This window comes from Octopus sinensis, linkage group LG24, assembly GCF_006345805.1.
Source record: "Octopus sinensis linkage group LG24, ASM634580v1, whole genome shotgun sequence".
Lineage (NCBI taxonomy): Eukaryota > Metazoa > Mollusca > Cephalopoda > Octopoda > Octopodidae > Octopus > Octopus sinensis.
In genome coordinates, this window is record NC_043020.1 from 30,833,248 (window position 1) to 30,847,177 (window position 13,930).

At 39.9% G+C, this 13,930-nt stretch overlaps 1 protein-coding gene across 2 annotated transcripts in view; it reads right to left on the reverse strand.

Annotated features, from left to right (window-relative positions):
• Positions 1-13,930, reverse strand: part of LOC115223863 (E3 ubiquitin-protein ligase SIAH1A) — a 153,014-nt gene that overhangs the window by 3,727 nt on the left and 135,357 nt on the right. For both annotated transcript variants that reach the window (XM_029794561.2, XM_036512955.1), the window contains exons 6-8: positions 10,321-10,453; positions 4,959-5,065; positions 76-268 (exon numbers count right to left, since the gene is read on the reverse strand). In XM_029794561.2, the coding sequence (XP_029650421.1) occupies positions 76-268; positions 4,959-5,065; positions 10,321-10,453 (433 nt within the window). The remainder of the gene's footprint in view (positions 1-75; positions 269-4,958; positions 5,066-10,320; positions 10,454-13,930) is intronic.

A 13,930-nucleotide genomic window follows, 5' to 3' on the forward strand; every position in this document is an offset into this window, starting at 1 on the left:
AACTTTAACGGACTCAAAAACCAAAAGTCTTGAGAGAAACCAGTCAAATATTGGGGGGAAAAAAGGTTTTGTTACCTGTAAGCAAAGTTTTCTGCTTGCTTCCTTGTACCAATCAACTGTACAATGGCATAGAACATCTGCAAGCCATCTATCTTCTCCTGTTTCTCTAGCACCAGCATGAAATTGTGGCCAAAACATGACTGCATCATAACCCAGTCGACAGCTCCAGGTAGATTAATATCAGTGGCCAAAAACACAATGTCTTCACCTGAACAAAAACAAGCAAAAAAAAATTTTAGAAGTAATTTTACTTCATAATTACCAATCCCTTTAACAATGATATCCATTGCTAAGTCAATATATGAGCAGCCTGAGTTTAGCAAAATGAGGATGTTTATGACACTTATTACTAGTGAGAGGGTTACTACCTACTCCTGTATGTGACTGGTATAGCAGTTTATCATCCCAAAACAAACAGTAAACTTAACTGTGAAATAACTCAATGAAGCCAAAACTAGTTAAAGAGTGTCTATCAATTATAGCAAAAAATATTTACATTTCTACCCCTCTCAGATTTTCATGCAACTCATTCCGGTGTTGGTATCTATTGGCACCCAGTTATGCTAAGCTAAGCTATTCTCTCATTTTTTGATCTTTTTATTCATTCATTCAATATTAATATGCATTATTTACTAATATCCACTTTCGTAAGTTAATTATTTAAATTGACTCTTCAATATCATCATCATCATTTAGCGTCCGTTTTCCATGCTAGCATGGGTTGGACGGTTCAACTGGGGTCTGTGAAGCCGGACGGCTTCATCAGGCCTAGTCAGATCTGGCAGTGTTTCTACGGTTGGATGCCCTTCCTAACGCCAACCACTCCATGAGTGTAGTGGGTGCTTTTTACGTGCCACCCGCACAGGTTCCAGACAGAGCCGGCAAACGGCCACGAACGGATGGTGATTCTTATGTGCCACCGGCACGGGGGCCAGGCGAGGCTGGCAACGGACACGAACGGATGGTGCTTTTTACGTGCCACTAGCACGAGGCCAGTCGGAGCGGCGCTGGCAACGGTCACGAACGGATGGTTCTCTTACATGCCACCGGCACTGGTAACACATCTGCAATTTCCATTGATCGATTTCGATTCTGATCCTCACTTGCTTCAACAGGTCTTCACAAGTAGAGTTTTGTGTCCCAAGAAGGGAAGGTATGCATACGTAGGCTGGCTCCATCTCATGTAGAAGGCCACGGGTTATGGTCTCACTTGTCCTGCCAGGTCTTCTCGCGCACAGCACACTTCCAAACTTCCTAATCTCTCTCTCTCTCTCAACCTTAGTTTTCTCCTTAATTCTTCATGTAATTTCCAAATGAAATCTCTCTAAAATACCCTTAGTTCTCCTTTCCTCCTGTGTTTCCAAGTTGGCTACATATTTTTTTGTACTATCCCTTAAATAACCCTTGCTTGTTTGCGGTGTGCTGGCCATTCCCGCCCCCACCACCAATACTGGATATCTTTCTTCATTCAGCAGAATCACCCTCCCCATTGGTGGTATCCTCTATCATACCTGCAATTTCACCTCGCTCTCTCTCTCTCTCCCCCAAGGACAAACGCAAGTAGTTTAGCAGCCCACCCACTTAATCTAACATTGGCATACTGATATTCATATTCACTTTTACTTATTTATTTCCATTTCTATCTGCAGCACCAGGAATGCTTATATTTGCAAGGTTCATAATGCTTATACTTATGCTGCTAACACTTACTCTTACCCCCAGTGGGGGCAACAATCTTAACATGCTTGAATGATTGAATGATGACAGGTGAAAAGTGAGAACAGGTATAGCATGTCTATCAAACAAACAAACACGGAAACCTTCTTTTCAGGAAACTGAATAACATCTCTCATCCTCCTGTCTCCTCCCACATTCTTTTCCCAGTTTTTAGAGTTAGCACTGTCAATGTAGGCACAATAAAAGGTAATTCTAGTGAGATTGTAGAGATACTTGAATGGAGACGTGTTGATGTATGCTGTGTACAAGAGATAAGGTGGAGAGGAGCTTCAGCCAGGGTCCTCACAGGCAAGACACATAGGTATAAAATCTTCTGGGACAGTGATGGAGTAGGGGGTGTAGGTATACTCCTTGCAGAGAAATGGTTGGATATGGTCATAGGGGTAGTCAGGGTATGCAATATAGTGTTTAAGCTCAGGCTAGTCTTGCAGAATACTATAGCTACAATTATCTCTGCCTACGCCCCACAAGCGGGTTTAAAAACTGATCAGAAGGGTCCCTTTTATGATATCCTTCTATAGGCTACCTCAAAGATGTGTGGCAATAACCTCATCTTTGTGGCTGGAGATTTTAATGGGCATGTTGGATGGCAATCTGGTATCTTCCATGGTGTTCATGGGGTCCCTGGAATTGGTTCCCGAAATGAAGAGGGAACTAGGTTACAAGTGTTATGTGATGCAAGCAACCTATTAATCTGTAACACTAACTTCAGGAAGCTAGACAGCCAACCACATAATAACCCATCAATCAGGCAACTCTGCTAGCCAGACTGATTTCATCCTCACCAGACAGTGGGATGCCTGGTTGCTCTTAAACACAAAGACCCTCCCTGGTGAAGAATGTATCCCCTAACATAGATCAGTTGTTAGTGACTTTAGATTTGAGGCCAGCAGGATGCCAAGAAGTAGACCAATCCAGAAAAGTATTTGGAAGGTAAAGAACCCTTCATACGGTCAGAGATTTAGGGATATCCTCACTAAGAAATGTAATTAGAGGGTGGAGGAACTATAAACTTGTGACTGGAAATACCTATGTGACAGCCTCCTGAGCGCCACAGATCAAATCTGCAGCTGGTGCAAAGTCCCTTCCAGCCCAAGAGTAATATAGTGATGGAATAATATGGTAGGCAAGGCCATTAGTGCAAAGAGACAGGCCTGGAAGAGTGGGGGTAGCATGGAACTGTACCAAATAGCCAGAAGGGAGGCTGGGAACAGGTATATATAGCCAAGAGAGAAGCAGAGAAGAAGTTTGCCAATGTTCAGCAATGTGAGAACCAAAGAAGTGAAGCATTTTGGATTGCAAGACAGTATGTACAATGTTACAGGAGAGAAATCTGTCTGCATGGATGATGGTGCACTTGCTTTTAATGATTCTGCAAAGAAAGAGGCTTGGAGATGCCATTATGAAAGACTGCTGAACATGGAGAATGAATGGGAGGAGGAGAGCCTGCCAAATGTTGACCCAGTAGAGGGACCAGCTATTTGAATAGACAACTCCCTGGTAGATAAAGCAATTAAGGGTATGAAGTCAGGAAAAGCCCCCGCCCATCAGGAATCACTGCTGAAATGCTTAAAATATCTGGTGGAGTGGGCTATGGCCTAGTCACCTGTATTGTAAACCAGGTAGTTCATGATGGAGTCATACCCAATGACTGGTGTAGCAGCACCATAGCCAACTGCTACAAAGGTAAAGGTGATGCTCAAGATAGAAATAACTACAGGGGTATTAAACTGATGGATCAGGTGACGAAGGTCATGGAGAGGGTCATAGCCCAACTAATTAGGGAGAGAGTCTGCTTAGATGAGATACAGTTTGGTTTTGTGCCAGGTAGAAGCACAACTGATGCTATATTTCTGGTAAGGCAACTGCAGGAGAAATACCTAGCCAAAGATAAACCCCTATACTTGGCTTTTGTGGACTTGGAGAAAGCCTTTGAAAGGGTCCCCCAATCCCTTATCTGGTGGGCGATGTGGAAACTAGGGATAGACGAGTGGTTAATAACAGCTGTACAGGGATGCTGTCAGTAAGGTAAGGGTCAGCAAAGAGTATAGTGAAGAAGTAGGGGTTCACCAAGGATCAGTCCTCAGCCCCCTCTTATTCATCATAGTCCTCCAGGCAATAACAGAGGAATTCAAGACAGGATGCCCCCGGGAGCTCCTCTATGCTGATGACCTTGCTCTCATATTTGAATCACAACCAGAACTAAAGAAATTTTAGGCGTGAAAGCAAGGTTTAGAATCGAAGGGCCTTAGAGTCAATGATGCAAAAACCAAAGTCCTAGTGTTTAGGAAGATGAACAAATCAAACCCCTTCAAGTAGATAGCCCTGCTCGATCTGTAGAAAAGGTGTAGGTAGAAACTCCATAAGATGTACCCAGTGTAAGCTATGGATGCATAAGAGGTGCAGCAACATTAAAAGATAAACACAGAAGATGCTCAGAGAACAGATTCCATCACATGCCAGGGGAAGAAACTAGAAATAGTTGATAGCTTCTACTACCTAGGTGACCAAGTTAGCAGGGGGCAGATGCTCGGAGATAGTTGCCACTAGACTAAGAATAGCCTGGACAAAATTCAGAAAGCTCCTACCTCTGCTGGTGACAAAGGGCCTCTCGTTCAGAGTGGAAGGTAGTCTGTATGATGCATGTGTATATACTGCCATGCTACACAGCAGTGAAACATGGCCATGACTGCTGAGGACATGCATAGGCTTGAAAGAAATGAAGCTAGTATAATCTGTTGGATGTGTAATGTCAGTGTGCACACACGACAGAGTGCAAGCATCCTGAGAGAAAGGTTGGACATAAGAAGCATCAGATGTGGTGTGCAAGAGAAACAACTGCACTGGTATGATCATATGCTGCGTATGAATGGGGAGTGTTGTGTGAAGAAGTGTCACTCCCTAACAGTGGAAGGAACCTGTGAAAGAGGTAGACCCAGGAAGGCATGGGATGAGGTGGTGAAGCATGACCTTCGAACGTTGGGCCTCACAGAGGCAATGACAAGAGACAGACCTCTTGAGATATACTGTAATTAAGAAAAAAAGGGCGTAAATGGTTTAAAAAGGAGCTAAAAATTTAAAAAAGATGTTACAAGTATTGAAGCTATTTAGAAATACAAAATATATTTTTCTTTTTTAAGAAGAAACAAAAAGCATCTTACCTTGCAGTGTAGTTATGCTTTTGTGAGATTGAACCAAGTGTGACATAACTTGCTCTAGAGAACCTTGCCACTTACAGGATGCACCAGGGCAGGGACAACAGTAGGGCCTGTCAAACAAAAGAGAAATTCACTTTGGTAAAGGAATTAGATATGGTCATTATCATCATCATTGTTTAATGTCTGCTGTCCATGGGTTGGACGATTTTGACTGAGGGCTGGCGAACCAGATGGCTACACAAGGCTCTAATCTTGATCTGGCAGAGTTTCTACAGCTGGATGCCTTTCCTAAGGCCAGCCACTCCGAGAGTGTCGAGGGTGCTTTTTAGGTGCCACCTGCACGTATTATCTTCATTATTACTTTTAGAGCACAAACCATTGTTTTAGGTCCAGCATAAGTAACTCTTCACTACTACCACTGTGATAATGCAGCTTGTTGTTGTGAAATGAAAGGAAACGTTCTTCATACATAAATTATTCTATCATAAAATGAATTTCTTAAAGATGGCTGCAAGAAATTCATCATCATCATCATCATCATCATTTGATGTCCATTTTTCATGTTGGCATGGGTTGGCCAGTTTGACCGAGTTCTGGAGAGCCAGTGGCTGCACCAGGTTCCAATCTGATCTGGCAATGTTTCTACAGCTGGATATCCTTCCTAATGCCAACTGCTCTGAGAGTGTAGTGGGTGCTTTTTAGGTGCCACTAGCACAGGATCCAGTCAGCTGGCCCAGGCATCGATCACTTTCGGATATATTATAACTACTACAACACACCATTGCCTAACAATGGCTCTCATTATTGCTATTAAAGCTTTGAGATTCACTTGTTTTCCATATGCTGCCATCCCATTTCCAGCCACTTATTTTGCAATCATTGATGGGTTTCAACTGTCGTTTAACCCTCCAACAGCAAAATTAAACATCATCGTTATTCCACAAATGATACAAAATATCTACCAAAAAATAGAACTGGTACTTTCTGCAAGTCATGTTGGCTCAATAAACTGGACATATCACAACAAAAATTAGTTTCAAACACAACATTCTTCATCAAAAGATAGATTGGCAGATAAAAACTGCTTTCTGCAGTTAAGGGCAGCAAAATTTTGAGAAGATATATCTAATTTCCACAGTAAAAGGGTTAATCCTGATCAAGTAAACCCATGTTTGAAGACATTCTATCTGTGAGCATCCAATCTCTTTTTTCTTGGACAAGACTGACCAATACCTTGTGAGTGAAATTTGTCAGATGGAAACTTGATGTCTATGAAAGATGTAATTAATGGTGATATATAATCAACGTTCTCACAATTATAATTATCACAATATACTGCAGTATGTGTTTTGATTAATTTCCAAAATAATCAAACATTAAAGTAGAGTGAGCGGTCAGTAAAGTAACTGTAACTTCTTGCAATTTGTTTCGGAAGGTTATAAGGTTGTCATATGAACAAAAAAATAAATAAATAAATAAAAAATAAACCCAAGATGGAACTTGTACCTATTATTGTATTGCACTAGAATTTCATTGCAAAATCGAATGTTATATTTCATGCAATAACTAAATTATAACTGTGATTATATGTGATATAATATATATCACAGAATAACTTGATTGATATAATGTTATATTTGAGCCAATAACCATGTGTGATAACTGATGTTATACCCAAATCAATATCTCATGCTGTAATATCTGATACAATACCTAGACAGATATAATGTGTTATGTAATAAAGATTTCAACTGAATTTTATTGAAGTGTGTTGTGATGAGAGTTACAACACCCCCTTGCAAGAGATAGACTGGTCCAAGTAAAGTATAAATAGGGATAATCCAAGTGGGTTCGGGGTTCAGAGTCGAGTGAAGTTCATGACAGTTCACAAGGAGTATTGAATGTTGGTTCCTAAAGAGATTTGTTAGTTTGTTACATTGTTTTTAGTGTTGTCTGCTTTTCTTATTTATTGTATGTGACAAATTACGAAACACCATCTGGCGACAAGCGCCTTGAAGCTTTCACGTAGGTTATTTAACAATTTATTCATGATACAACTAGTTAAATAATCCTTTCTACTATAGGCACAAGGCCTGAAATTTTGGAGGAGGAGGAGGCTAGTCGATTAGATCGACCCCAATATGAAACTGGTACTTAATTTATCGAACCTGAAAGGATGAAAGGTAAAGTTGACCTTGTTGGGACAGATGAAATACCGCTAAGCATTTTGTCTGGCGTGCTAACAACTCTGCCAGCTCACCGCCTTACAACTTATTAAATAATTATTTTCTACTTTAGGCACAAGGCTCAAAATTTTTGGGGAGGAGGGGGGGGTTAGAAAATTTGTACACGTAAAAATAAATGGAATATATATAAAGCTTCAAGTGGATACTGGAAGTGATATTTCAATAATAAATGTGGACACATAGAAGAAAATAGGGAAACCTACATTGAGAAAAACAGCAAAATCTGCTCATAGCATGATGGGCAACAAATTACATTTCATAGGCGAAATATGGACTAATGTCACATTTCGAGGGAAAACATGCAAGGCGAAAGTTTTCATCGTTAAAAATGCAACCTATCTGTTATAATTATTTGATTTATGGGACCTCCCCATAAATCTCAATTGTAAAAACATAAATGATTGTCGCTCTAAAAATAATTTGTCTGAAGAGTTAAAAAGAACATTTTTTTAAATGTTTCCGCAAGTACTCTTGGACAAACTGGGTCTATGTACATACTGTCTAATTGTTATGGATAGTTATACAAAGTGGGCAGAGGTATGCAGATGTAATAAACCCACAGCAAAGACAACAATAAAGTTCCTACATGAGTTATTTGCTTGATACAGTGTTCTAGACATGTTGGCTTCAGATAATGGAACACAATTCATGGGATATGAATTAGGAAATTTCTGCAAAATAAATGCCATAAAGCACTTCTTTACCCTGCCCTACCACTCACGGTTAAATGGGCAGGAGGAAAGATTTGTTGATAGGTTCAAAAGAGCTCTAAGAAAAGCTAGGAAAGAGCTCAATAATGATGAAGCACTAACAAAATTTTTGAGAGTATATAGAATAACACCAAATCCAAAAATTTAATTCAGGAAAGTCGCTAGCAGTGCTAATGTTCACGCATAAAATAAAATCAATCTTTGATAAATTATTGCCAGGAAAAATACATATAAAGATAAAAAAATACATTTGAAGGAAATACAAGAAATATTACAAAACATTCCGAAGTAGGAGACAAAGTTCATTTAAAAATTGGTAAAGAAGGTTGGGAGGATGGCTGTGTAATCAAAAGATGAGGTAACATGAAGTATTTGATTAAAGGACAATGTTCAGAACATAAGAGACACCTTAACCAGTTAAAGATGAGACATTCAGAAGAACAAAGGGTAATACCAATGGAAGTCTTCTATGATATGTTCGAAGTGCCAGCACTGAGAGATAACGAACCCCATAGAACTAGCAGCAGCAAATGAAAACAGACTGAATATCATCATCATCGTCATTTAACATCTGTTTTCCACACCGGGGTCTGGGAAGCCCGGAGGCTACACCAGGCTCCAGTCTAATTTGGCAGTGTTTCTACAGCTGGATGCCCTTCCTAACACCAACCACCCTGTGAGTGTAGTGGGTGTTTTTTATGTGCCACCGGCACAGGGGCCAGAGCAGGCTGGCAAACGGCCACGATCGATTGGTGAATATCTGGAAATAATACCTAAACGGAAGAAATACTGAATTAAAAAAAAATGAGTACTAACAAAAGTGCTTAGCACAATGAAAAGAAAAAGTGCTGTGTGCAACAAACAATTAAGATTCAACAGTAAAGAACAAAAAAAAAAAAAGAGGTGCTGCAATGAAAAAACTAAAAGAAATTCCACTTTCTCATACTAGTTGAAATCTCAAAAGGAGAGGTATTGTAATGAGAGTTTTGACACTCCCTTGTGAGAGACAGACTGGTCCGAGTAAACCATAAATAGTTAAGATTCAGAGTTGAGTTGACATTTGTGTTAGTCCGCAGTGGAGTCGGAAGGTCAGTTCACAAGGGATATATTGACCATTGGTTTGTAAAGAGATTTGTTAGTTCATTACATTGGTTTTACTGTTGCCTGGTTATCTTATTTATTGTACATAACAAAATATGTTACAACAACATATAAACACATGAATATAGTTAGTTTCATGTAAGTTAATCAATGATGATGATAATGATGGTGCTCTCTATCACACTGGTATTTCAAACTTTAAATTAAAAAGGATTTGTTCTATTTGTTATTGAACAGCTCTGATCAACTATGAGTGACCAAATTCATTGCCATAAGAAATTAATGGTAAAAAACATTCTTCATACATCATTCTGTGATGCATCTGGACACATCATCAGTGATGTCTCTTGAGGGTCATAAGGTGCTCAGGGTCTTTCAACAACCAAACATCCTCCTCCTTATCCAGGTGACTCCACTGGGGTTGATCAAATCTCAGCTTGTGTCCAGTGAGCACTTCCCCTTCAAGGACTTGCATCTCCTCTTGATCCGCAGCTACCTTGAAACAGCTTCTGCTACCTCCACACTTAATGCCAAGCATACTGTAAAAGGCTCTGTAGAGAGAGAGAGACTGGCCAGCAGCACACTCTCTGCATCGCACCTCCTCAGTGGCATGCTTGCCAGCCCAGTGCTTCGGCATAATCCCTCTAGCTCAGCATATTTCTTCCTCTTGCTCTTGTTAGCCTCCTTGATGCAGATCTCCCAGAGGACAGAGAGAGTCCTAACAGAACCACCTTCTTGGATGCTTCTGAGATCAGCACCATATCTGGCCTTAGTGATATTGAAGTAACAACTTTAGCTGCTTCTCTGGGTTAACTTGTAACTGACAGTCTTTTGCTGATCCAGGGATGCTATAAGGGGCAGACCTAGCAATGGGCACCTTCTCACCAGCTGCGACAAAGGCAATGAACTTCTTTGCTTGGTAGAAGTACTTGCAAGGACTGATCTCACCTGGGAATGGTGTCAGAGTTAGTTACTACAATAAGTGACTCATCTGAGATACAGCATGAGAGATTTGGAAACTTGTTAATTCAATAAAATTCCACTTTCAGTTCACAAAGTTGTTGGTTGTATGAAGAGTAATATCGATCCAGATTGAGACAAACACAATCACTCCAACAATACGCAAGTTCAAATGTACACATGAATGTATGTGTGACTACATCCATATGTGCATGATGTAGGCATGCCTACTGTGTGCAGGCTGATTGTTTGTGTGTGTATATGTGTGCGTATGCAGGCCAATTGTTTGTGTGTACATGAGACAGATTTGATAGAAAATGTAAAATCCAAAAATAAGCGACCTCTTACCTGCACTCACATGTTTCTTCATGTTCAGACTTCTCAGTGTGTAACAAAGTAACTAAACAGCCATTAGTAGAGTATTTACAAGGGAACAGCACGGTCATTGCTACCTTCTCCATTGCTAAGTTGCGAATATTTCCTGCAGTAACAACAACAACAGTAACGATAATTTCTAACACAGATTCAAGGATACACATTTGTTTCTTTTTTCTTCATTTTTTTTTTGGGGGGGGGGAGATGGTGATGGTGGAGGGTGGTCATAGTTGATTTCATCAGTTCCTATTCATGGACTGATATTTTCTTTATTTTATCCACCCTTGGAAAGATAGAAAAAGTCAAACTCACGCTAGATCTGAACTCAAACCTACAGAGACATAAACTAAATGCCACAAGGCATTTTGCCTGATGCTCTACCAATTCTGTCTCTCCAACAAAATCAATAACAACACTTTATAAGAATCACAGTTTCCAACGGAAGAGGAAGGAAATGTATATTAATAACATTTAATGTTTAATACATTTATATATACACACAAGCATGGTCTCGGGTTCAGTCCCACTGCATGGCGCCATGGGCAAGTGTCTTCTACTATAGCTCCAAGTCTACCAAAGTCTTTTGAATGGATTCAGTAGATGGAAATTCAAAGAAGCTCACAGTTTATGTGTGTGTATGTTACTGTCGCTTTGCCTTGAGATCACATGACAGTTGCGAGTGTCACCCTCTTGCCATTAGTATGCCTTGGTTCCAATTTCCCATGAAAACATCTCTGGTCATTGAGAATGACCTTACTTGGGGACAGGTGAGGGTTGGCAACAGGAAAGAAATCCAAAAGTAGAAAATCCACCGAGATATAAATTCTACAAGCATGGAAAAGTGAATGTCAAAACGATGATGATGATGATTTGTTTCATAATCAATCACTGATGATTAATTTGGAACACCAGATGAGACACTCAAACAAGCAATCAAGTAAACAAATAGGACAACAGTGGTACCTAGTTATTTGGTGGTTGGATATGGTGGATGCTTGAACCATTTGTAGGGAAGAAGTGGTTTGCAACTACTATTCAACTAGAGAGGACTTCACCCTTTTGATACCAATCCACTTGAGACCATCTCTGGTGATATGGTATAAACTTTTTTTCTACTGAAGTTATCTAAATTAAGACCTTCCATCAAAATTTCAAATTACTTTATGCTCCAAACACAAGCTTAATTATGGCAAAGTTATTTATTACATTTTTCATTATTTTTGGAATTTACCAAAACAAAAGCAGTGTATTTCAACAGGAATATGGAAACAAAAGTGTTAAGAAGATAGAGTGAACAGAACAATTACTGTGTGGTCATTCTACAAACACAAAGCAGAAGAGAGAACAGGCAACACACAGTCTAACTCAGAACTTTCCAAACTTTTCACATTTGCGACACACTTTTTTGAAAAGAATTAAATTTAAAAATTCATGATACATTAAGTAATTAACAATTAAATGTTGGCAATTAAAACTATATCACAAGTCACCAGTCATGTGCTTAATTGTACAGAAGATTTTCAGACTTCACAGTCAAATATTCCTGGATCGGATATGACAATTTTGTGACACATGAAGAAATTATTGGCAGCACAGTAGTAAAGATTACCAGCACAGTTTGGAATCCCTGGTCCAACTCTGGTCTCCTGACTCTGCTTACTTCATTAGCAGGTCACACAGTTATAGGTGCTGTTTCATTATTTTAACATCCATTTTCCCAGGCTTGCAAGAGTCAGGTGTAGTTTAACGAGGCAAATTTTCTATAGCCTAATGCTCTTCCTAGCTATGGATTCTCACCCTCAAACCATATCATGTGATTATTTATATATATCAAAATCAAATTCGATGACAGCACCGCATGACTGACATCCGTGCTAGTGGAGCACTAAGAGCACCATCCAAGCATGATCATTGCCAGGGCCACTGACTAGCCCCCGGTGCTGGTGGCACGTAAAATGATCATTACCAGCGTCACCTTACTGGCACTTGTACCAGTGGTACATGAAAAACAACATTCGAGTGAGGGTGTTGCAAGTGCCACTGGACTGGCTCCTGTGCAGGTGACACATAAAAACACTATTTGAGCGTGGCCATTGCCAGTACTGCCTGACTGGCCCTCATGCCAGTGGAACGTAAAAGCACCCACTACACTCTCAGAGTGGTTGGCATTAGGAAGGGCATCCAGCTGTAGAAACTCTGCCAGATCAGATTGGAGCTATCTGGCTCACCAGTCCCCAGTCAAACTGTCCAACCCATGCCAGCATGGAAAGCAGACTTTAAATGATGATGACGATGATTCCAAAGTATGTATTTAAATGCTTTCCAAAATAAACATACATTTTATTGAAATGACTCTGAGGAAGGTCTAGGATGGTGTACAAGCACTCAGCTTTGAGCACACTTCTTATAGCAAAAACAACTATAAGCTAATGAAGGTGATTAGGTAACTCTTTTTCTCTTGTCATTCATTCATTAATATACAAGTATGTGTGTGTGTATTTCATTCTTTTAATGTGCATTTTTCCATGCTAGCGTGACCTGAAATCTTAAACGCATACGTGCACACAAACACACATAAACAGTGGGCTTTCTGTCATCAAACCATACCTTTTTTTTCAAATAAGAGATTTCTTTATTGCTCAGGTCTTCAGAAGTACAATGTGACAGTGTTTCTGCTAGAAGATGCAAATGCCCTCACAGCTGAATGCTTGAGTATCAAACTACAGCTTATTACTACTTTGTACTAATGTTTACTTACACCCATACCACTTTGAATGCGCTGGTTCTTGTCCAATCACTGAAGTTAAGCAACATCGAGCCTATTGAGTACATAGATGGGTGACCGCTTGAGAAACCTAGGTGTTGTAAGCTTGTCACACTTGTGAAGGTGCATGGCTCAGTGATTAGAGTGTAGTGAGTTTGATTCCCGGACCAGGCTGTGTGCTGTGTTCTTGAGCAAGACACTTTATTTCATGTTGCTCCAGTTCACTCAGCTGTACCAGCGTTTGCCTTTCTCTTGGATGACATCAGTGGCCTGGAGAGGAGAGACTGGTATGCATGGGCAACAGCTGGTCTGCCATAAACAACTTTGACCGGACTTGTGTCTTGGAGGGTAAATTTCTAGGTGCAATCCCATGGTCATTGACGACCAAAGGGAGTCTTTTTACCCTTTACTTGACTGACACTTCATTTTGACGCATATGGATATTGTGTTCTACTGCCAAGTTATTAGCATCATTATGCCTAACAGAAATATCTATAAATATATAAAGGTTACCCTAAAGAAATGCTGTGGATCTGTATCCAAATGCACAATGAACACCCACCGTAGAAAACACAAATAATCACAATGGTGAAATATGCATAGGGGACTGATGGTATAAAATGCATGTTGTGTTTATCCGTTTTGTTTCCTGTATTTATTCTTTATATCATAACCAGTAATACTAATAAGTATAGTCATTACCACTAAAGTGAAAATAGACTGACTGGAACTTTATATATATATATATATATATATAGCGTGATATACAATGGTGGTTGTCACAGGGCGTGTACTACTGTGCTAAGCCTACTGCTCTGG